This window comes from Excalfactoria chinensis, chromosome 13 (assembly GCF_039878825.1).
Source record: "Excalfactoria chinensis isolate bCotChi1 chromosome 13, bCotChi1.hap2, whole genome shotgun sequence".
NCBI lineage: Eukaryota > Metazoa > Chordata > Aves > Galliformes > Phasianidae > Excalfactoria > Excalfactoria chinensis.
This window is the reverse complement of record NC_092837.1, coordinates 15,757,246-15,781,672: the sequence shown is the minus strand read 5'-3', so window position 1 is coordinate 15,781,672 and position 24,427 is coordinate 15,757,246. Positions and strand designations below refer to the sequence as shown.

At 48.7% G+C, this 24,427-nt stretch overlaps 2 protein-coding genes across 4 annotated transcripts in view; one reads left to right on the top strand and one right to left on the bottom strand.

Moving 5' to 3' along the window:
* NRG2 (neuregulin 2) overlaps positions 1–20,753 on the top strand; it is a 116,953-nt gene extending 96,200 nt beyond the window's left edge. Inside the window, exons 5-11 of one of the 2 annotated variants that reach the window (XM_072348300.1) lie at positions 1,962–2,020; positions 11,534–11,557; positions 14,431–14,533; positions 15,462–15,585; positions 16,100–16,227; positions 17,554–17,778; positions 18,437–20,753. In XM_072348300.1, coding sequence (XP_072204401.1) covers positions 1,962–2,020; positions 11,534–11,557; positions 14,431–14,533; positions 15,462–15,585; positions 16,100–16,227; positions 17,554–17,778; positions 18,437–19,094 — 1,321 coding nt within the window. In that variant the 3' untranslated portion in view covers positions 19,095–20,753. The remainder of the gene's footprint in view (positions 1–1,961; positions 2,021–11,533; positions 11,558–14,430; positions 14,534–15,461; positions 15,586–16,099; positions 16,228–17,553; positions 17,779–18,436) is intronic. The other variant, XM_072348301.1, reaches the window with a different exon arrangement.
* A 1,717-nt stretch (positions 20,754–22,470) lies between these two features.
* Positions 22,471–24,427, bottom strand: part of PSD2 (pleckstrin and Sec7 domain containing 2) — a 51,271-nt gene continuing 49,314 nt past the window's right edge. For both annotated transcript variants that reach the window (XM_072348227.1, XM_072348228.1), the window contains exon 16: positions 22,471–24,211. In XM_072348227.1, coding sequence (XP_072204328.1) covers positions 24,005–24,211 — 207 coding nt within the window. In that variant the 3' untranslated portion in view covers positions 22,471–24,004. The remainder of the gene's footprint in view (positions 24,212–24,427) is intronic.

Genomic DNA, 24,427 nt, shown 5'->3' with positions numbered 1-24,427 from the left:
ACAAAAAACATTATGAAATCAAGTGTAAAAGCCACTTCAGTCATGCAGACCCTTAGAGCTTCCTTCTGTGAGAGGGACAGTAGTGAAACAGCCCCTGGATGTGGGGCACCTCACCTTTGAGAACTGGGAAATTCATTCCTTAGAGGAAAGACAGACGTGTGGAGCTGTGGACACAAAATGGAGAAGGACAACATATGGGATGGAGAAACCATGTAGCCTTTTATTAGCTGTATCTTGTGCACCTTGGATCACAGTTCCTCTGTCTTCTTGGCTTCTTTTATTGCCACTGAAGTTGCATATCCATTACATGCCGTCTAAGTGTAAATCTGGCGAGAAGAACAAATGCTACTGTAGCCCTTGAGCAGCAGCACAGAACTGATCTGCCAACACGCTTTTGAACTGCAAAGCTTTGATCATAATAAACATCGCAGAGTTTGAACCCATCGCTTCCTCCACTCTTTGCTGTGCCACAGACTGTGAGCAGACCTTCGTGTCCCGTGGCAGACAGGACTGGGTCACAGCTGCAGGGCTGCGACTCACACCAGGACCTGGCCCTGTGTCGCTCCACCTCGCTGGGTGTGCAGTTGCCTGGCACTGTGCTGAGGCTGCTCTGGCTGTCTGCTGTCGCTCACACTGGATAAGCAAGGACTTAATCCGGTCCTCTCTTCTGAAGTGCATTCTGGGCTCTTCGTTGACCAGCTGGGACCTGAGGCGTAAGTGAGGGATGGGCACAGCGCAGTCGAGGTTGAGGAAAGCCTGACAAGATGCAAAGCCTGCAGAACCGCTTGCTCCAGGAAGCTGGAAAACAAGTTAGAATACTGGGTATCATGAAGAAACCCTGTGAAGCGCAGAAGAAGGAGAGCTTGGGGGGGGTAGGCAGGTAGAGGTGGGACATGGAGGAAGGTAGGGATAAACTTGGAGGGACTGTCTGAGAAGTCATGCTGAAAGGTGTGAAGTAAGGGAGGGAGATCAGCTCCAGGGAAAGAGGTGTTTGGCCGCCCAGTGCTGAGCCCCCATCACTTCCCAGCACCTCATGAGCTGGCACATCCCAGCCCATGTCCTCATGGTGACTGGGATAGCCTGCAAGAGCCTTGCAGCCAGGCAGTGCATGAGGCCTGTTCTGGCCCAGCTTTCTTCTCTGTCCCTTTCTCTCTGTTAACGCAGAGATCCTGCACACGCTTTCTCTCTAACCACAGCACAGCCTTTCTCCCTGGAACGCTGTGAGTTCTTCAGGGCAGTGGCATGAAGGACGCTTGCCCTACACGATGCTTGCTGTCGCCTGAGCAGCTGCTCACCGCTCTGTGGTGCTCCTTGCCAGTCTTGTCTAGATAGTGGCTCCATGTCGCATCCAGCCCATCTCCATCTTCCTATCCTGGTGCTTCTAGCAGGTGAGAAGGAAGGAGGCAGGCAGAGGAGGAGAGGAGGGGTTTTGCTGGTGGCTTGAAGATCCAGGCCTAGAATAAAGCTGCAGTGCTGATGTTACAGGTGCCTGGTTAAAGCAAAGCAGAGAGTAAATATGCGCATGAAGCATTTATTTTTTTCCATTCATCACAATGCACTTTTTATTTTTGACCTTAGCCTCACGAATGGTGCCAGACATGTTCTGTGATTTCTCCCCTTTTCCCCTCCAGATGTCCAAATGGATTCTTCGGACAGAGATGTTTGGAGAAACTGCCTTTGCGATTGTACATGCCAGATCCTAAGCAAAGTATGTTTGAAGACAAAAAATGCACCACACTACTTAAAACCTCCTGGGCACAGCGGTGGATGTAGAGTGGTCTAGTCAGGGATGGCTCTTGGTGTCAGCTTTGGGCTAGGGCTTAGGGCTGCAGGTAAGGGCACAGGCTGAAAGCAGACAGATAGGAGCTGTGAAAGGGATTGGAAAGGGGCCTCAGTTTGCTCTGCCTGGGTGTCATTTTGCTATCTTGTTTCTTTCTTTCTGGTTTTCTTTCTTTCGGTAGGTGTCCGATCGAATTCACAGGAGACCGGTGTCAGCATTTCGCAATGGTCAGCTTCTCCAGTATGTCTCTTTCTACTTCTCTCTCTCCCTGGTTATTGTAGCTCTGTGTCATGTCCTTAAAGCAGGTTCTTCTGTTTTACAAGAGCCCTCTTCCAGTCTTGTGCACTCCCAGCTCTGCTTCACCCTTAAGGGGAGCTGTGATCGTTGCCAAGAGGAGAACCAGGGCTCTTGCTATCTCCCCATTTGTTAAAATGGGTTCTGCTTTCATTTCTGATTGAATTTAATGTTGCTTGCTCTTTTCGTGCAGAACACAAATAAGGCACAAGGTTATTGTGGTGTGCTGTGTGAGAACCGTCTTGTGTGATAAAGTGTATCTGCTGGCATTGCTGTCTCAACACAGATTATGTTGTGCAGTGCAAGAGGTCTGTATTTTTCCTATGGCTCTTGCAGTTTGGGTGTGTGAGTCTCTCTGTACCAACTGCAGAAAACACGAGGGCAGTACTGAAATTTCCCCTGTGCTGATGATGTGTTTTTGTTTCCAGAAGTTAAACTGAGCATTAATTGCTCTTCAGATGAGATTGTAAAGGATGGCCCCAGGTAGGGCAGAGCACGAAAGGCCGTGTTGGATACTGGCATGGTCTCAGGGCTTCCTCCCCACAGTGCCATGGAGCATACGGACAAAATCTGCTGATTAGGCATCTCCAAGCATATCCATCCTGGACACAGAGATGTTCCCATCTCTCCTCGTGGACTGGGCAGCCTTGCATGTGGGGCGGTGTCTAACTGTAGTGACTAATCCTTTAACTTCGTATGCCATGAATGTAAGTACCCTACAAGCCTTCATAGAGTTTAGTTCTCGGTTCTTATGTTCTCTGGGTCTCCAGAGGTGCCTCATCTGCTCCTTTAGTTCAGTGCAGATAATTTTTGACAGGTCGATGTTCAGACTGTGTCCCAGCACCACTGGGATCCTTGTGCGGGTGAGGTCTGGCCTGAAATGTGATGCAGCGCTGAGCCTGTAGTTACAGCAGCGTGACCTCTGTGTACACCCTGTCTCTGTGCTAGCCATTGGGACCACAACAAATGGTGGTTTTAAAGAGAGGCTTTTTGAAAAGAGCCACAGAAGAGGCTTTAATTAGTGGGATCCAGAGGAGAAAGGCCTCTCCATGATATCTCCTCGATTGTCAGCATTGCCTCTCTTGCCTCTCCTTAAGAAATCCTGCAGTCCTTGTCCTGAGCTGGCAGTAGCAGGAGTCTCATTAGCACATACTAATAGCTGGCTAGGGCTTGCATTAAGCTCTTCTACAGACTATGCAGTCAAGACATTAATGGGCTTTGAAGCCCTTGGGACAGCTTGATTTTTTACATTGCCTTTTGTTCCAAATTGGCTTCCAAAGCTGAAACCTCCATTATTATTTTCAGACTGAAACATCGAAGGGTTTTCGTTGGGTTGTGGGGTTTTATTTTGAGATGACTCACCAAAATTTCTGTTTCGATATCTAAGCTAACACAAAAGGGTTTCTTTTCCACTACGGGCCCCGTAGTGTCAGGGACCCCTGCTGCAGACAGCATCGGGATGCTCACCTGCTGGATCTGATTTGTGGAGTGGCTCATGAGGTGGTGTCCAGCACCCTCAGGCGTTATTGCTACCGTGCTGCAAGGACAAAGCAGGTGAACATGAGTTTAATGTCAGAAAAGTGCTTTTTCAGAACATGAATGGCAATAGGAAGCAGCACGCATTTTTACCCCAACCTGGAGAATCCAGCTTTTTATGGGAATGAGGTTTGTTTCAATCTTATTTATATGTTAGAGGAACAGTGCCAGCTTTAGAACTGACACATGTACATTTCCTTATCTCAGTTCTGTTTTAACCACAGGACAGTAAGTTAAAAACAGCTTAACAATTCGGCTTGCCTGTCTGAACTTGGATAAAAATCATCTAAGATGATTCATATGCATTTATAGCTGTTTTCACTTTCAGGTCACAGTTGGGTAATATACGTAGCAGCTGTATTGCAGCAAAGAATGCACCGAACTTGCCATTTTCCAATTAGGAAAGGCATTTTACTTGAGTCTGGATTGTGTGACTGCTTACTTTCTACTTCAAACAATAATTAGGGCACAGTAGAAGTTGCTGTTGCTCTATAATTCCCTCTGTTCTTCATCCCATATGGGCTCTGACAGGTCAAAAGCTGAAATGCTTTGAATGAAGTTCAGTCATTTCCATTGGAAATAAAAGAGCTCCAACCTGATTCTTGTTTTGAGAACGCTGCCAGCCCTCGACAGATATTTAAATAGTAAATAGTGACACCTGCTCTGGTGTTGTATTCAATACATTTGGAGTGTTTTAGGTTTTCAGGCCTAGATGGAAGGCTGCTGCCTCTTTTACATAAACATTAAATAATACATATTCAGTAGGTATATCCCAAATCTGTGACAGAGCCTCTGCAAAGTGAACTATGTTTAGTACACGGTTATGAAACAATGTGGCAGATACTTAGCTGAATTTGGGCTGGAGGAGGAGATGGATGGCTTCTTAGCAGCATCATGCTGATGCTGTGCATCTTCCTTTGGGTGCAGCTTCCTGCCTCTCTGGTTTGAACCCCAATTCAGAACTGGAGCAGGAGAAAGAAACATGTCCAGCAGTTCTCATTGTCTGCTTGGAAGTTTGCTTTGGAGGTTTCTTTTCCTCTGATTATCAGAAATTCATGCTAAATTACTGTAATTACAAAGATGAAAGATGTATTTAGTTTGGTGTTCTTGCATGTGACAGTTCTCTGTGCTGCTACTGAAATCTCGAGACCAAGCGCCCACTGCCGGACACACTCTGTGCATGTACCCCACTGCTGGAACATGTTGAAGATGGTCTTTTTTCCTGTGTTGTGCTCACACTATTGCTATTTTCTAGCAGATTGGTACAGAGGAACTCAGCTCGAATTGTATTATTGGGCTAATTATTGCAGACATTATTGCAGACATCCCGCTCTGTCCTGGCTCAGCCCTCATTTGGTTGAATAGCATTTGCCTTTGGTAGGAATTTGCAACAGCTGAAGTCAAACGATAATCTCAGTGGTTGGTTCCTGTCTGCTTGTAAGGAGTGTGCATTTCATTTTGCTTGCATTGCCATGCAAATATACTGGGAAATGTGTGGAGATGCTACAGGAAAGAAAAAAAGAGAACAAAGAAGTATGAGAGAGCAGCTACTTACTGCAAAAATGGATGCACTGTGCAAACAGACAGCATCGTCCTGGCCTAGCAAGGAGGCGTTTCCGGGCAGAGCTGTGGTACCCAACTGTGCCAGCTCTCGCAGCCTGCCTTTATACTAAGCCTGTGTTGTTTCTGTCTCCCTGATGATCTGCTCCAGCAAGACTCATACCTGGAGTTCTAAGCAGACGCATTTATTTTGTGCAGCAGTGGCTTAAGCACACATAGACAGCTGGTTACCAGCAACCGGTGGATGGGCAGTGACCTGCTAAGTTGCACCAGCACAGATGTGGGTGTTTGAGACGCTGACACTTAGTATCACACATCTAGTAAGTGCGGGCAAAACATCTAGTAAGTGTGGGCAAAGACTTAGAGGGAAACTCAAAAGGCTTGCCTTGTTTGTGGTAGGTCAGCTCTATTGCAGCATGACAGATGGCTTTGTCACATTGATAAAAACAGAAAACCCAGCAGAAGATACAAGGGAAAAGGAACATCAAAGAAAATAGTTGCACATTCACTGAGGTTCAGAAAGGTGAAAGGTACAAACCTGGGAAGAAAATTGCCCTGACGCTGAAGTCTGCTTAGATCCCTTACGCTTCTATGAAACCCCACTGATCTCAGCGGGTCTCCTCCAGCCACATATAAGGAACTGACAGATCAGGGTTGGAAAATCATGTTTAGGCTTTAAGTAGCCTGTAGGAAGAAAGCCTTACAGAGGCTTTAAAATATAACTGAGGGGCATTAAAGAAACATTTAAAGCAATTTTAATTTAGACTGAAGAGGAATTAATGGCTGTGAACAGAACAGAACAGACAGTGGCTGTCTGCGATGGCTCCACAAGAGAGGAGTGCCTGGTAAATGAGAACACAGAGATTTCCATGGATTTTGAGTCATTACATCATCTTACTAAGATATTTTTCACATCAAATTTGGCGTATTTCTGTCTCCGCACAGTTATAGTTACAGATACAATTAACACAGTGCATTGTACATATGGTGTACGCATACCTGTGTTCTAGAATGTCGTATCACAGGCTGGTTTCAAGAGTTAGAACTTGCACTTCTGGTGTATCTCTGGTGAAACTCTAGGGCTGAGAGCCTGTAACTCCACAATGTGTCCTAAGCCAGAAATCCTCCCTGACCCTGGCCACTGAGATTGCAGTGTGCAGGGGAAGAGGAACCAGCTGTACCAGTAGCCTGAGTTCACATCATGAACTCTTCTTTTGACCCCTTTTTCTTTTTCTTCACCACCCCCCCCCGTTTGCATTATTGAGCTTTCAGACATCTTTGTTAGAGGTTTTAATCTAAATCTGTGCTCTGGACTCTGGGCTACCTTTCATGTGTACCTTTATATACCTGCTGGCACTCAAGCGTGTGGATACAGCTAATTTAGCAGCAGTGCTGGCATTGGGATGAGAGTCTCATCATTCAGAGGAGCTGAGAGTGGTGAGCACAGTCTCATAGGTCAGAGGTCTTTCCCAGAGCCTTGAGTGCAGGATGAGCTGCATAAGGGATCACACGTATCTTTGTGTGGCAAAAACGAAATTTCACATCATGCTGTTGAACCACAGCCTGAGTGAATCCATCTCAATAGTAACCAGGGACTGTTTTGCAACTTCAGGGGTTGCAAAATCTACTCTGAGATTAACAGCTCTGAGCTTGGGACCAGAATTCTGCTTTCAGATGTGACTGTCCAGCATCTGCTGACACCAGAGCGGTGCCTGAAGCCTGTGAGCTCTCCGTGCAGGGGGATCCTTCCCTTGGGCAGTAGCTGGGTTTGCATGGATCTGTGATTTCCCTGTACTGGGACACCCATAAAAATTGGTCCTCTCTGGCCTCACTTTTATTTTAGAGGATTGTGGGACAGTATGAAAATAACTGCTGTTGGTCCCTGTTCCATGTTTAAGCAACCAGGTACGCATCCTTTCCCATTTCTTTCTTGTTGGTGTTCTTCAGCTTCCCTGAAAGAAAAAATGAGCAGTGTTGGAGAGTTCTCGCACTTGCAGCACACTTGCTTAGTGAAACCTTTTGACCTGCTTAGAATCCCTTCTTTTTCACTTCTCTTACTTTGCAGTCTCACCTCCTGGAGGACCTCCTGGGCTTGTGGTCTTTGCCTTTGCAGTCAGATCTTCATCTCTGCTCGCCCACGTGGGTGAAAAGTTCAGTAACGCCACAAAAAAGGTCAGGAAGTCTTTCTAATGTGAGACTTTCTAGTGCATTCTGGAGACTCACCCAACTGACCGCGCTCTCCTGGGCCCAGCTTCATGGGCACAACTGTGTCCTGCAGCAATTTCCAGAAGATAGTAGCTTGTCTGGAGCCCTTTCATTTAAGAAATGTGCTTTGTTTTTAAAGTGGTGCTGACAACAGACTTTCACAGCTGCCTGTTGTACGTCAGACCAAGAGCTGGTTTAGCTTTGTCTCCTACTAGAAGCTTTTCAGCTTTATGAAACCCTGCTGATGTTTACTAGTGAATTACCAGGCCTTGGGCTGGCTGGTTGTAAAGGTCTTGTAAAACACGTTGGCAGCTGTTTTATATCTAAAGGAGCAGAGATACTGACAGTTAAACACTGTTAGCTCCAGCGCTTCTCCCAAGTCTTCACATTTGGAGTTTTTCCACCTGAGATTTATGGAAAAACCTAAAACTTTGGGATGTAGTTTAATATCTGTGTCCATCTCTTGTCTGTAGAAAATGAAATCAGATCTTAATGTTGCTATTTATTCATTTCCCAAAGTCTTCTCCCCATTGTCTACTTTGTAAGTTTCTCAGCTCCAAGCAGGTTCCCTGACTGGAAGCACAGTCTTGTGTTGATACAACAGCACACAAACCAGCTCCAAAGGTGCCAAGTAGACAGGTGTTGGAACAGAGCAGTATAGGTTTATAGGGTGAGAGACTTCTTACTTTCCTTAGGTACGGTCCCATTCACTCTGAAGTCACCAGGGTACAGCTGCAAGCGTGTTGGTGGTCACCTGACTTGCAAAAATGATCCTTTTTTGTTTGCTTTCTCCTCACATCGCCACCTCACACAGATGTGAAGTGTCTGATGGGCTGGATGGCTGAACATCCCGCTCTGCACTCTTCTGGGACTAATGGAAGGTCTGGACCTGAGTTTCAGCTTCTCTCTTTGTTCAGCAGCAGTTTTGTACCTGCTGATTGCAGAATGGGAATGATAATCAGGAGAACACTTTCTTCTTTTTTTAACCTACCTTTCTGTTTCCTACTCAACCTCTCTCACTTATCTGAACCCTAAAACAATATGAAGCAATATTTCTAATTCCACAAACGTTCTGCAGCTTCCCTTTAATAACATGATAGCTTCTGACCACTTAATTACAGTGTAATTACTACGCTGTGGTGTGGCTGGCTAACAACAGGGTGTTTGTGGTTTATCATAACAGGATTATTCCTCTCCCCTGGACTGCAGTACAGGTTACCCTTGGGGATCTCCTAAATTTAATTACTAGCTAATCCACAGAAGCTTGTCAGTACGCTGCTGTTACATATCTGGACTCCTGAGGCCGAGTCATTTTTATTCATACAGTACTAAACTAAATGGCTGTGCTGTTTATGGAAGGTTCATAGAGTACTCAGATTGCTCATGCAGTGCCCAGCCCTTCAGTCATGTGCAGTGTCCTTGGTTCCCAGCATCGTGGGACTGCTCCCATACGTACCCTGGAGGAAGCCTAGGCCAGGGTGCAGCAAACAGTGGGCAAGGTGGAGGTGGTTTGATGGTGGGACTTGATGACATTAGAAGTCATTTCCAACCGTAATGATTCCTTGATTCAATGATTCTCTTGTCAGTACGGTCCTCAGAAGTTACTCCACATTGTTCCATGCCTTCTCATGTCACAGAGCACTCTGTGACTCAGAGAGCTCAGAGAGCTTGGGTTTGGGGGCTTGGGATGGAATGACATCTATCATAGCTAGAGATCTTAACCCAATTCTTAAGCAACCAGAAGTCCATGTAGACACTGGTCTAATTTTCACAGCCATTTGCTAAATCTGTAATTCAGTGACACCCATCTTGTCTTGAGTTCTTACTCATATAAAGATATTTTAAAAGTTTTTGTCTGTTGATCTTTTGAAGGAGATGAAATGCTCAAGAACAAAACATAATCAGAAAGTCTCCACGCATCAAGTAGGTCTTCTGACCAACAGGAAAAAATCAGTAGGTCCATAAAGTGCTTGTCCTACTTAGAGCCCCGAAATCCAACTGGATTTTTGCTTTCTGTCCAGTTCAGATGAGTTTTATTCCCTGGAGGAATCCAGTACGAGATCCGTGCATCACCTGGATGTTCATTAAGCTCTGCATAGAACAGCTGAGTGGTACCAGTCTGGGATGGGATCCAACCTTAATCCCACACAGATGTGCTGAAGCTGAAATGAAAAGCATGAAAGTGAAATATTTTTGTCATCTTTCATGTATTTTCCCTTTATCCCATCCTCAGCTCTCCCCTGCTTGCTGCTTTTCTCTGGTGGATGGCCTTCTCTCATCTTTACAGCAGTCTGGTGCTAGTTCTGTTTGCACAGATATTCCCAAGTTAACAAAACAAAACAAAAAAAAAAGTGAGAATGTTCTACATTGCATCCATTTGTAGCTGTAGACATTAGAGCAAGTCTAACAGGAAGGAACAAAGGTTTAGGTAGTCTATATACTGCCGCAGAGTACAGCAACCATAGAGATATTGGGATGAAGTTCAGTGTGTCTCTATATGCAGTTGTCACAGTGTCAGGTAAAACAGGCTGCATGAAGGTAGCATGCCCTAGAAAGGTGTCAAGGTTGGAGGTGATACCCGGAAGGTGTAGGACAGGTGTGTCCAGTTCTCTGCTGCCCACCACACTGTGTCTGTGCTGCTGGAACCGCGGGACGTGGCTGTGAAATGCATGGCAGAGTTTTCCATTCGTCCTGCACGAATGTGAGATGTGAAGCAGAGATCAGCCTGGGTTTGTGGCCCTTGAATTAGACCAAATTTCATGAAAGAATCAATATCCCCTCAAAAAAAACAATGAAAAAACCAACTGCCCGACCGAAACGTATCCGCACTGATTTGTAGAGAAGAACCTGCTTTACCAAACAGTGTTTACATGTTCTGTGATGATTGGTGCTAATTTCCCTCCCGCACACTCAAGTTTAGAGCAGCACTTAAATAGAAAACCAGTCTTAATGTGCAGCAAACAGCAATTCGTGTGGGAAATGGAACAAATCAATCTGGACATCTCCGAGCTGAGAATGGTCTTATCCATGTGGTGGTTTGGAACAGAAGAGCTCACTTTTATATGCAATGATAGGTATGGAGAGCCGTAATATTTCTGGGGAAAGCAGCTTTTCAGCTGCCTTTAGCTGAGGCCAATGCTGGGAAAATCAATCAAATCCCAGAATGAAGTTTTTTTTCCAGCAAAAAAAAAAACAAACAAAAAAACCAAAAGAAAACTGTCTGCTCTGCACAGTGGTGGTCATTGGGCAAACCCTGCTGTGCGTAGCAACGTCCCTGCAAGGTGAACTGCAATCCCAATTGCGATGAATTTGAATCTGAAAGCAGATGCTCCAGTTTGTGCCTTCTCTTTCTCTTTTTTGTTTTGCATGCTTGTTGTTTCTGAAAATGCAGAACCACAGCAGAAGGGAGACTGGGGAGATCGCAGACCTGAGGGAAACTTGTAGTGCAATTTGCACTCCTAGATCTGCAAGGGATTCATTACCTTTGCCCAGGCAACTGATCGCTTGCAGTATCAGTGGTACAGCTGCAAGTCCGTGCTGATGAGGACGGTACTTGCAGGACGTACATGCCGGCAGGAGGTCAGCAGGCCGTGCTGCCAGATGACATTGTGCATCCGAGAGCAGACCTGAGGTCACGGGCAGGAGAGCTGTGCTTGCAGGCCCCGTGCAAGTGCCTGCACGTGTCTGCTGAGCACGCTGCTGTGCGCGCAGCCCCAGGCAGAGGGGCACATGCTGCGTGTAGAAAGCGAATGAATGGTTTGTGAGGTTGACACGGTGGCGATGTGTTTTGGCCTGTCTGGAGTCAGTTGTTGTTTCAGAACAAGTGTACCTTTTCTTTTTTTTTCCCCCTTCCTAACCTGTAAATTCCACATCGGGTACTAACAAACATGGCTCATCTCAAAAGAATTCATAATTAACTAAAAGAATTCACAATTAACTCCAACTGCAATTTGTTTGGGTCTTCCTTTACATAAGATATGAGCTCTGGTGGGAATTTAAAATGCTCTGAAGCATACACTGTGTTCTGTGTGACTGCTGCCGAGCCTACAGAGACGCTAACCTGCTGTAACTGCACGGTGTGTGTTTGTATGAGAGATCTCTGACAGACCTGTTTTTCTTTTTCTCTTTCTCTTCCTTGTCTTCTTTCTGCATTGGCAGAGCATCTTGGATTTGAATTAAAGGGTATGGAACAACCATTCATTTATTAATCAGAAGCCATTAAGAGCTGCCCGCATTATATTTATGGCTTTAATGGGATGATTAAAAAATCAGCTGTTCTGTTCTTTTCCCTGGCACCGAGACAGAAGTTTGGATTAAAAACCAAAACAAAGCAAAAACGCAAAGCCGAAATGTGGAACGATAAGAACACAGGTGTATTTTTAGCAGCACTTTTTTCTTTGTTCCGAGCAGCAGCCGGGTGTGTGTGGTGTGACTGGGGCGTTCCAATTGCCATAGTCTCCTCATTGAACACGCTTTGTGTGTTTAACCAAAAGGCAAGAGTTTGTGTCAGTCCTAAGGGCTGCCAGCAGGCACCACCTGGGGATGGACGGCGGAAGGGGAGTTTTAGGAGGTTTTAGGGCTTTTACAGCACTGCCATTCTCAGTGTGCTGACATTCACTGGGTCCTATGAAGGTGCCGGGAGGGGTTTTGCTATTCCTCCTCCCGAAGGCTGTCTGCTGCTATCTGTTCTTGATAGGAAGAGATTGACCCATGGAATGTGACGTGAGCTGAGCTGCTCTGGAAGACACTGAGCCCAGGGAAGTCAGTGTGATGTTGAGCTGGGGGCAAGCTAAGGTGTGGAAAAACACTGACTTACAGCCTCTTGGAAACAGGCGGCTGCCTGCTCCTGCCCAATTGCTCACAGTCGTAGTATTTTTCCTCCTTTCTCCTCATTCTGTTCTCAGACGTATCAAATCTCTCTGGAGTAAGCACCTGGGAAATAGATCCCTGGGTCAAGTTTCCCTGAGTGCTCAGACCGAGTGCAGGAGGGGATGCTCACCGAGAGCAGAGAGGTTTGTCTTTATCACTTAGCTTAAAAATAAATGGCCCAACAATGTCATCTGGAGCAAATCTTCCCCCGAAGATACTTCAATTCAATTTGCTAGAGACATGGGGACACCGATATTTCACTTTTGGATGCTAAATTGTCTTCCTGGGGCCCTGAGGCAGAGGGCCAAGCACCAGCTGAAGCTGGAGAAGTTGGTCTCTGCTGGTTTTTGCATGCCTTTCCCTCAGGGCTCGTGTGTATCCCCAGCAGCTTGTTCCTGCTGCAGAGAATGAATGCATTTTTGGTCAGGTGCTGCAGAGAAAGTGGTGCTGCTAATACTAATACACCGAAACAAACGTTAAAATGAAGGATTTTTGACATCCCTTTTTTGTTGACTTTTGTCCTTCTCCTCATCCATTCTCAATGTCATCACAGAACCGCACTCATCCCGTTCCCAGTCTGCAGTCGTCTCTTCTCTGCCATTCGTCTTCCACTTTCATGCGTTGCTGTGACACCCATGGCTGGACTGTGACTCTGTCGACATTATGTGACACAACATGGTTTGTTTGTAGTGTTTGCTGCTGTAGAGTGACAGTGCTGCTGCTGAGGATGTGGCATGTTAGAGCACACAGACACAAACGGACAAGTCCTGCTCCAGGATCTTACCTTCTCAAACAGAACTGCAGAATGCATTCTCCTATTTATTTTCTTTGATTTTATGCAGCAGGAAGATACTGTTTTGCCAAGCATCAGCTGTAATGAGATGCTAGGAGTCGAACTAGATTACTGACAGCAGGTCGTTTAACTTCTGTGGTAGTGATGCACAGCCTCCGACTTCACTGCTGCACACAGCAGAGCTGTCAGCTCAGAGAGCGCCTGAGTCTGCATTTCTGACGGACTGAATTGTTCCCCCCACAGTGCAGGTGGGAGTTCAGGAGAGCCAGACATGCGGGGTCCTGTACCCATGTGACTGCCTGAACAGAGGCCAGCGTCTGAGCCATGGGTGAAAAATGTTGTGTTCCTAACGGGCTAAAACACTTGATGGCTTTGCTGGCTTTGCTCTCTCTGTCCCTCGCCCTTCCCTAATTTGAACAGAAGGATTTAAACTTGTAAAAAAAAAAAGGGCTTTGTAGCAAGAAAGGTAGATGGTAAAAAAGCTTTGAGAACAATTGGCTCCGTGGATTGATCTGTGGTGAAAAATGTCCTTCTTCCCACTCTGTTTGTGGTAATTGGTGAAGAAATACGGCCGGGTAGCAGCTAAATTCTTGCCCAGTGCCATCTGTACCCAGGACACGACCCTGTCTGGGTCTGATGCTGATAAAATCGCTGAGATTCCTGTCTGAAGGAAATGGCTGAACAGCTGTAAACCAGGTCCCAGAGCTGTGCAAGAGCAAGAAACTTGTCTGCCACGGTTGCTGATGCCTGGAATAGGATGACTGTATCCATAGCTGTAATTGGTTACTGTATAATAATTACTCCCTTTTCTTTGTCTAATGTGCTATCACTTCTCCATCTTCGTTCTGCTTTTTGACTGCTCTAGGATGTCCCTTCCAGCACCTGCATGCTTTGGGACCTGTTGCTCGGTGGTTCCAGTGCACTGCCGAACTCCAGGGCATGCAGCGGCTGCAAGGAAAAGGCATTCAGAGTCAGAGCAGAGAGCTGTGAGGAGCATCACAGGGCTGCTTGGTACGTGGTGGCTGGGGGTGCTTGAGGGCTTCCTTCTTAGGCTACCAAGTTACCAAGAAAGGGGGATCTGCAGAGAAGGGAAAGGAAACTCATGGGGCTCTCTGAGATTAGTCACTGAGTTACACTGTGGGAGGAGAAAGCCAGAAGTGTGTTTGAGTGCAGCGAGCAAGGGTTGAGTTTCAGAGAGACAAAAGGATAGAGGAGCTCTTGAGAGGTGAGCAAGGCTGGGCCAGCTGGCCTCAGATTTGGGCAGCAGGTTGGTAGCAGGTGTGGCTGAGCCCTGCTCTCCATCTCACCCTCATGCAGTGCTGGTTCCTGTGCAGCCAGGTGCGCTGTGATGCTGGAGCCTGATTGCAACTGATTTCTTTCTCTCCATTTGCAGAGGCAGAGGAGCTCTACCAGAAAAGAGTTTTAACCATCACAGGAATCTGTGTTGCCTTGCTCGTGGTGGGCATCGTCTGTGTGGTAGCTTACTGTAAAACCAAGTGAGTATGTATGGTTAACAAACAGTAATCGGTGAGAAGTTACTGAGTGGCAGAGATTGTGAATCATTCTTTCATGGCGTTCACCCAGTTGCTGCTTTAAGGAGATGCTGTGCTGTGGTATTCCCAGCAAGATGCTGTGCTGTGGTATTCCCAGCAAGGTCTCTGAAGAGGGCAGATGAAGCCATCAACCACCCTGTCTGAGCAGGAAGTTTCCCATTTCTTTACCCCCTGGATCAATGTGATGTATCCAAGCCAGGTGATAGTGTGTGGCTGGGAGAAGCTGTTCCCTGAATCAACAGCTTGTTGACAGCAGAAGCACATTGTGCTAATGGCCAGGAGCTATGGGTGCAATTGTTTACAGTTCTGGAAGTTCCAAAGCAATAATGATTGAGCAAGAGGCTTGGGGACCTCTTTCATGGCCAGTGTCCCCTGACTGGACAGCAGCTTTCTCCCCGTGTGCACCTCACCTGCGTTTGGAATGTCCATCTATTACCCAGGACGCAGAAAGCCTTGTGAAGTTGATGTCCTCCTGGGGACACAGGGAGGCTTTCCTGTATTGTGCTTAATGCAGGGTAAGCCAGGACTGGTTCCCTTTTCTCTTCTCCCCACTTCTCCACGCCCAGCCCTATTCTTTCCTTGCCTCCACTGTGTTGTCCTTGGCCTTGTCTTGCAAAAGAAGACCACGGACCCAACTGCGTGAACTGCCTATAGCAGAAAACATTCATATTTCTTTGGAAAAGCAGCATAATGTTGAATGTGTCGCTTCCTCCTGCTCAGAGCTTTCCACAAACACCATTGAAACATGAAATGTGTCTGAGAGATGAATGAAAACCCGGTTGTTCTTCCTTTATCACCTGCTTCCTCCAGAGACACTTGGGCCCCATGAAAGAAATCCTCCTAATATACTTTTTTCCTTTCCTTTTTAAAGGAAGCAAAGAAAACAGATGCATAATCATTTACGACAGAATATGTGTCATGCGCATCAGAACAGGAGCCTTGCGAATGGGCCAAGCCATCCACGTTTGGATCCGGAGGAAATCCAAATGGCTGATGTAAGATCTTTCATAAGACCCTGTATTTTATTGAGTGCTCATTGTCTGTCAGGGATTTGATGTGGATTTGCATGCTTGCACCTGCCTGTGCATGAGGAACAACCTGAACAAAGGGATGAGATTCTGCGTAGAAGGAGCTCCCGAAACAAAATCTAGAGGGAATTGTGAATTTACTTTGACACACTGAGCATGAGGTGAGGGCACTCAGGACAGGTTTGTTTAGATAAGTGTGATCCTGGTATCCTCCCTAGAAGACATTCCCAATGTTTCCTGCTTATTAAGCTGTCCTGTTGAGCTTCATTTCATGGCATGACAAATAGGGTGAGCACAGCAGGGGTTCAGCCACCACCATCACTGTCATCCATTGTGGTGACCCAATCAGCTCCACGTCTGTCCACCTGCCGGGCCCAGCTGCTCCTGTGCAAGGTGGGACAAGCCAGGGGAGTGGCAGTGTCACACTATTAGAGCCATCTAAGTCTGCTGGCTGACCCGCGTGCTTCTCTGTATCTTACAGTATATTTCTAAGAATGTTTCTGCCACCGAACACGTGATCCGCAGGGAAACGGAGACAACCTTTTCAGGAAGTCACTCCTGCTCCCCGTCACATCACTGCTCCACAGCCACTCCGACATCCAGCCAGAGGTGATGTATGCCATGCACACTGAACTTGCCTTAGGATGCTGAGAGTTAGTGAGCGGTGTGGAAAGGTGGGAAGTCCTGCCCTTGGTGAGCAGGTGGTGTCTTTTCCAGGCTTTTTTTGTGTTTTTACACTTCAACCCAAGCCTTGTTAGATGTGTGCAGGCTTGAGCAAGGTGTACAGGGGCTCCTCTTCCTGCAGAGCTGCACTTTGATGGCATTCCAGTCTGACTTCAAACTCCTCGGACCCCAGGGCCATCTCTGGGCACATCTGAAGGTGCGAAGTGGTGTCTGAAGGACAGTGTTAATACATGGCAGGTGTGGGAAGCACCTACCTTGTGTAGCCTCTGGTCCTGGCTATCTGCCATATCATTTTCCTGAGTCAAGTGCAGCAAGCAGGTGTTTCTTGAAGTCCTGCCAGAGGCAAACTGCTGGCAGAATCAGGTTCCATTTTACTCGATCAGCACCTCTAATGAGGATGCGTTTTGAAGTTATAAATTAATGTCATGGTTGCAACCGAGCATGTGCCCAAAGCCATCAATAATTAACACGTTCTTGGGAAGTTTTAGTGAGGCCTCCGTAAACCCCCACGCCAAACCCTCTGCCAGCACAGCCCCGTCTGGTGCCATCTGGGAGTTCAGAGCTGCTGCTCCATGTGTTGGGTGTTTGTGCCACAGGAGAGCAGTCGTCCTGGTGGTGGTGGTGTGGGTGCAGGACTCCGTGCTCTCCCCTTGTGTGTGTTTGGGATGTCATCTCTGCACCCAGCCAAGGGCAGGGATACCTCCAAGTGCTGCCCAACAGTACCCGGCACAGTGTAGCTTTTGTCTAGCTCCTCGAGCATGTGTTACTGCCCATGCCTTTTATAAATGAATGGCAATGCTTTTCTGTGTCGGTCACAATGTAATTCTGAGCCTTTTCTTCTGACTGATCTGGTAGCACTTAGAGGGGGCTGTTTCTTGGCAGTGTGTGCAGTGGCACTTCTGAAGGTTCTCTGCAGACTTGTTTTGGCCTGGCCAGTGCATTGCTATGCACCAAAATAAAGCAGAATTGCCCAGGCCGCCCTGCAGAGGTTGTGCCACCCTGTCCCCAGCTGTCAGGAGGTGGTGCACTAAATACCCCTTGTGTGCTGGGCTGCCTTTATCCTCCAATCATACCTCTGAGAAACAGCAAGGAAAGGCATATCGAAATTGAGCCTCCCTTGTCCAATGCATTCCAGTGAGAGAAAGGAAGGAGGCATCAGTTCAGGGTGCGACCTGTGGCTGCGTGCGGCTTTCCAGAGGAGGCGTTGGCAGGGACTCCTTGCTCACTGCCCCTGTGGGCTTTGATCCACAGACATGAAAGCCACACCTGGAGCCTGGAGCGGACAGAGAGCCTGACTTCCGATTCCCAGTCCGGGATCATGCTGTCCTCGGTGGGAACCAGCAAATGCAACAGCCCTGCGTGCGTGGAGGCGCGGGCCCGCCGCGGGGCTGCCTTCTGCATTGAGGACTCGCGGCGGCCGACGGCGCAGTACCGCGACTCGGTGGACTCACTGCGGGACTCACCGCACAGCGAGAGGTCAGACCCCCCGCAGCACAAACCTCCCCCCAAGCCTGGCACATCGCTGCCGTGGTGGTGCAGGAGAAGCCATGGCTCTGCTCCTGGAAGAAGCCACGGCCACAGGAGCCGCTTTAGTAGGGGCTGGGAGATAGCTGGGTCACAGCTCAAGTGTCAGTCCATTCAGATAGCCTGCACGGGCAACTCAAACTTCATGAGACATGAGGAGGGATAGGCAAACCCCGACAGGGCATGGGAGCAGACTGGAATGAGTGGAGACAACACACTGGCTCTAATGAGTGAAAAACAAAATTCCTGCTTAGAAGGGGGTGATGCCAAAGGAAAGCCTGTGCTGAGAGGGGCCAGACCACTGAGCCAGCACGGCTGATGTCAGTAGAGTAGGTGAAGGCTTGTGCAGGCATTTTGGTATGGGAGATTTCTTTGCAACGTGAGATGAAGCGGTACCCAGACCGGAGCATGCAATGACATCTGGGGGCCCTTCTCTGGGCAAGCCTGACAGCTGCGGAGGGAGGCACGAGGCAGCTGGGGGGCAACCGTATGGGGTGGGAATTGTGACGTCCCGGGTAAGGCTCGGTCCTGACGGCCTTGCTGGGCTGTCCCCGAGCCCCCTCTGGGCTGCGGGCTGCTCAGTGTCCAAACGGAGCTGTTCCTTTCCCAGGTACGTGTCGGCCCTGACCACACCAGCACGCCTGTCGCCTGTCGACTTCCACTACTCGATGGCAGCACAGGTGCCCACCTTCGAGATCACCTCCCCCAACTCCGCGCACGCCGTCTCCCTGCCGCCAGCAGCCCCCATCAGCTTCCGCGTGGAGGAGCAGCAGCCCCTGCTGCGGCGGTACCAGCTGCCCTTCCAGGACACGCAGCGCTACGACAGCTACTACCAAAGGAAGACCTACCTGAACGACAGCATGGGGAGCCTGCCCTCCAGCCCCTTCCGCATCACGGAGGATGACGAGTACGAGACGACGCAGGAGTACGTCACAGCGCTAGAGCAGCCAAAGAAAACAGCCAGCAGCAACAGGCGGTGGAAAAAGTCCAAACTGAACGGGCACGTCCCCCACAGAGCCAGAGCTGTCCGGGACTCCTTCTCCTTCAGCAGCGCCTCTTACAGCGAGTCTGACGAGGAGCTGGTGGCCGAGAGCACGCCCTTCCTAAGCACTCAGAACAATGAGGCGACAAACACAGAGTCGCCGCCGCTCCACCGGCCGGGCGACAGCCGGACTCAGCACCCCTACAGCCGGCACAGCGCACACGGGGGCAGCGGGCGCAGCAGCCTGGCGCACACGACGCCCAAACGGGAGCCCGACCCCCTGTAGGCGCCCGGCAGACGGGCAGGGGGAGGCGGCGGAGGGAGGCGGAAAACAGGAGACAAAAATAAATATTTTTATTTTATATAAAAGAGAAAAAAAAAATATAACAAATAAAATGTTTTATTTTCATTTTAGCAAAGTTGTCTTATAATAGCTAACGGCAATGACTTTTTTATAGGGAATCTCTATTTATATGTAATGTCTTGATTTACAGCTTCCGAGAAAAAAAAAGAAAAAAAAGTAAAAAAAAAAATAAAAAAAATAGAAGAAACAAAAACGAACAATAAAGTTAAAAAAAAAAAAAAACAACAAAAAAACCAAAAAGGTGGGCCAATTTTTGACTACTTAACAATAGAAACTGAAACTATCGTGGTGCCTTTTGCTGTACGCCAGTGCTGGGATTCATGCCGAGGATTCTGTTCCGGTAGCATTTTTAAGATCATAGATTTTTGTTTGGGAGACGGCCTGTCACAAAGGTGCTCTTCCGTCAGAAGAAAACAGCCTTGCCACTCTGCCCCCTGCCCTGCTATTAACGATCTGGTTCTTTAAGGTATTGGTTAACACACACCGGGGACGCGAGTGGGAGCTCTTCCGTTATCGTGTCTGATGGGGATCCGTCTTGCCCTTTGAAATACTTGTATTTCTGCTTAAATCAGGAGAAAAAGAAATCCAACAGCACCATCCCGAAATGCAGAAACGATGTTTCTTTTGCCGCACAGGTAGGAAGAGAGAAAGAAGTCGTGCAGCAGCAGCAGCCCTTAACACAGAGCTCTCAACCTTTGGCCATTTCCTGCGGGTCCGAAGTTGGGTTGGCACTGTTTGCAATGTGTGAGACGTCTGTGCGAAATGCGGCCCCGTTCATACGGCTCAGTCTGGCTCTTGCAGCCTGCCCTGGTGGATGGGTGGCAGCGCACGGCAGTCCCAGTGCTCCCAGGACCCAGCTCCATGCTGGCTGCAGTGTCCGCATGGCCTCGGTGCAGTGGTGGCTGTGGTGCTGTGCGGGCTGCAGTTGCTCCATGCGCCACTCTTGGAGCCATGCCTGGCAGCTGCTGGCCGTGCTGCCCTGGTGCCCGGCTCTGGGCCTGCTTGCAGACCCTCAGAAGGGCAGCGGGCCCCCAGGGGGGTCAGCACAGCAAGTGGGTTCCTCTGTACCGCCGTGCCGCGTGTTGTAAAGGCGGTTGTTACCGTAACATCTTGACGTCACTGACAGACGTCGCGTTTCTGGACCCGGAGCAGCTCTGTCCGTTGGCTCCGTGGCACAAAGAGACAGTCCCGTGTGTCCGGGCGGCAGAGCATCCCCGTGGAAGTGCCCCTCTCTCCTCAGTTCTCTGCAGCAAACCTGTTTACATTGTAGCCTGACTTTTTTCTTTTTATATTTTTACTTCTGCATGTCCTTTGCATTTCAGATACTGTAGATTGGATGCATGGTGAAGCTGTGACTGAGAAGATAATACAACAACTGACAGTGTATTTCATTTAACTTTTAGCAATAAAGTAACTAAACCCTCTATTCCTCACCCATGATGGGGTCAGATAGAAAACTCTGCTAATTTGTCATAAGATGATTGTCAAAAGTTTGCTCTGGATTGTCTGAATGTCAGAACTCTCGACTGTTTAACACTTGAACATTTTTTTATATTATAAATAAAATGAGAAATAACCGTCTGTGGGCAGCATTGATCTGAGGCGATCTGGGGGCAGCGGGGGGCTGCAGCAAGGACCATGCACAAATCCCCAGCTGCCGGAGGCGTCCCCAGCTGCACACGGGGGCATTCGTGCTGTGCTCCCACCCACAACCACAGTTCTTTAGCTCTTGCAAGGCAAGGCTGGCTGGCTGGTTCCCACACAGGGCAGCCACAGAGGACACAGTATGTTCAAAGGAAGCCCAGTTTCTTAGGTGTATCAGCCCGGCAGGAGTGGGCAGAGAGCACCTGACCCCTCCCAGACATGGGGATGCCCCAGGGGGAAGATCCCAGTGGAAAGCAGCCACAAGGAAGGGGTCCTTCTGGGTAGGTGTGTTACTGCCCCGTGGTTTGCAGGGCTCTGTGATGCTCAGCACCTACTGAGCTAACAGTAGCTCTGAGCCATGGCAGACTCATGACTTCTTGCAGTGATTTCTTGCTCACTGCGCTCCTTGCTTCCATAATTGTGTTCTATATTTGGAGACAGTTACGCTACCTCAATTTTCTCTCCCATTGCCTCTGAAGGAAGCCTGCATCTCTCTCCTTTTTCCCTTGCTGCTCTATTATTAGAGCCCTCATCTCCAGCCATGTGTATTGCTAGGGTTTAGCCATCAATATTTTAGAGTGATTTTCACAGGTGGGGGGAGCCACTGCCACCTCCTGCCAGCACTGCTCCATATGCACGACGCTGCCTCACCCAGAGGGGTGCAACTGCTTTGCGGATGCAGATGGGGTGACGTAGGCAGCAGAGGAATGTGGGGCCTTGGCTTTGAGATTGCAAAGCCTCTGGGCAAAGCCACTGGCAGCGTGCACTCTGGTAGGTAAGATGCTCAGCACAACTGAGGCACCTGGACCTACTCTTGTGTATCAGGACAGTCACCAAGCACAGGTATACATCTTGGATCGAGGGCTCTTCACCCCAAGGTGTCCACTGGGTCAGGACCTCATATCTCTGAGGCCCTTTCCTGCTGCCCAAAGGAGGCTTTGCCAGACTCTGCTTTTCTCTGCAACTTACTTCTGCCCAAGGATGGCAAAGTGGCACCTCCAGCGTGGGGACTGTGTGGATCTTAGTGGCTTCCTCAGGCACACCAGAGATGGCACTGCCTTCTGGAGGAGATGGCCAGAAAGGACAGGGTGAGGTACCAGATATTACCTGGGATTATGCAGAGCAGGAGTTGGGCTTGATGTTCCCCATGGCTCTCACTGAGTCAGAGGCATCTCCAGCACCAGCAGCATCTTGGAGGTCTCCAGTGGAAGAGATGCCAGCGCTTTCCTAACACAGTAAAGAGCACAATGAGTTGGAGAAACAGCTCGGTGTTGGCAAGGGCCCCTCTGAGGACAGTACCCAAAGCACCTCCAACCACTGGTGCAGATGTTGGCATCTTTCTCCTCCCATAAACCTCCAGGCTGCGTGGGGACAGACGGACCTGGGATGAGCCAAATACAGGGAAGAGTTACCTGAACATATTGCTAGAGCAGCCTCTCTGCCTCACCAGCTCCACTGCTGAGCCATCCACCCACAGCACGAGCATCCAAAGCACAGATGTGCAACACCTCATTGCTGATTTCTGGTGCTGTCCATAGGAGCTTGCCTTCCTCTGCAGAAGCTGATGGAGACCTGCGTGCTCATGGCCATCTAGGACTGCGAAGCCTGGGACCAATCCAGCACACACTGGAGCCGCATTTCAAACCAATTCTCTTTACCAACAGATTCAGCTTTATTGTTATTTTTTTTTAACATGATTCTTAGTGCATCATTTCAAATAACTACCAAACTGTACAAAGAAACGGAGAGATAAAAGAAGAGGTGATAAAATTGTGTGGAGGTTTTTAGTAGTACGAGCCATCATGGAAAACAGCAGTTCATAGGCTCTCAATTGTTGAAGATCCAAGTAAATCTTGTTTTCTTTGTTTAAATAGTGCTGCAAAATATTATCAATAAACAACTGTAGTTAGCAGCTACCAGATCCTTCAAAACTGGAGCGTGGTTACCGTGAACGCACCTAGGGGAAAGAAAAGCCATCTGAGATAAAGGACCAAACCAAACAGCAGAATAAATAAACAAGGTGTGGGAGGGCAGTCGTGGCATTGAAATGCAGCAGAATCATTTCCAGTACGACAGTATATCATTGAACCACAGGCAGCAGAAAGGAATGGAAACAAGCCCCCTGAAAAGAGCATAGCATATGAATGGCAGGATGAAGGAAGTACGACACCGATGGGCAATCAGAACTGCTCCTGCACACAAAAGGTTCAGCTGGACCTGAAGCACGGCTCCCATCGCCTCAAACCCAGAGCTGTGGATGGTCAACAGCCACTTGGCCAACCTGCCTGAACGAGCAGGAACAGGAGAGCGCTGCCAGATGGGATTTCCATCTGAGTTAAATAAAAGGGGGGGAAAGGAAACCAAAAGCAAAAGTAAGTACTGCATTTTTGCAGATGTCCAGGTGGGCTGTTCAGGCTCTCCATGGTCCCCAGTGTCTTCTCCAGGCAGCTTAACTTCTCTTGCACACTGAGGTTAAAAACCCACATTAAAGTCTCCTTATATATATATATATTTATTTATATATATATTCGTATGTATATATATTTATATATATATAAAAAGGATAAGGTGACAGAGGGCACTTCAGGTCTCTCCTGCCGTGGGCAGGTGCCTCCCCCAGGCGCTGTGCTGGAGATGCCTCTGGCTTGGTCGGCGACAACCGCACGGAACGGCCCCGCTGTGCTGCGTCCTGCCGGGGACGGAGCTCCTCTCGTGGCAGCGACGCGCTCCTGCCGCTCTGAGCCCTGCTCCCACAGAGCTGCCGGTGCCATCCCGGAGCCCGACGTGTCAGCCGAGTTTCCTGCACTGCTGGGAACTGCGGACCTGAACCGGTGGGAACTCCAGGGAGAGAAGGAGGAGGAAGGAGAGGGGGGGCTGGTGGGAGAGAGCAACCGGGCCCTGGAGAATGAGCGTATCCCTCTATTGTGCAGGCTGCGGGAGGAGGGAAAGGAAAGCCACTGGTGCTGTTGGGGACAAAGAAGAGATGGAGTATCTGTGATGCTGAAATGCCAGAGCGTTGCCAAGGAGTGTCAACTAAAGCTTCTTTGACTTCTTTCACTAGAGCAGTCACCGTGTCATACACTTCTATGGTTTTGTTCATATTACTTCCTAGGTAAAATTGTGCTCATTGATCTGGTCCAGGAGCGCAAAGCACCGCCGGTTCATTCCCCCTGCGTGCACGTTCCTCGTTAAGTGTTCTGCTCTATGATGTCCTTTCCCACCTTACAGCTAACAGACATATGCCCTTGGCTCAGAGAAGGGCTGGAATGTGTCTTCCGCAAAGCAAGGTCATCAGCTTCCACCTTGAAGAAGCTGGTTTCAATTCTCTCCAGGTCATCTGTCCCGACTTTGATCTTCATACACAGCAGGTTGATGTATGTCTCGTAGCGGCTCTTCTGCAGGGGGAGAGGGAACAGACAGAAAGCCTGTGAACAGGGACAGCCTCCTGCTGCTCTGACACATCTTGAGTGCAGCTCTGATTGATTCAGGTGTGCGCTGGAGGCAGATGCAGACAACAGATCTGCTCCTTCCTGCCTCAGGACACCCAGAGTCCCCTCGCTCCTCCCTGCCCATCTGGGAGCCCCGTGTGTCCGCACTGAGCGCACAGACAG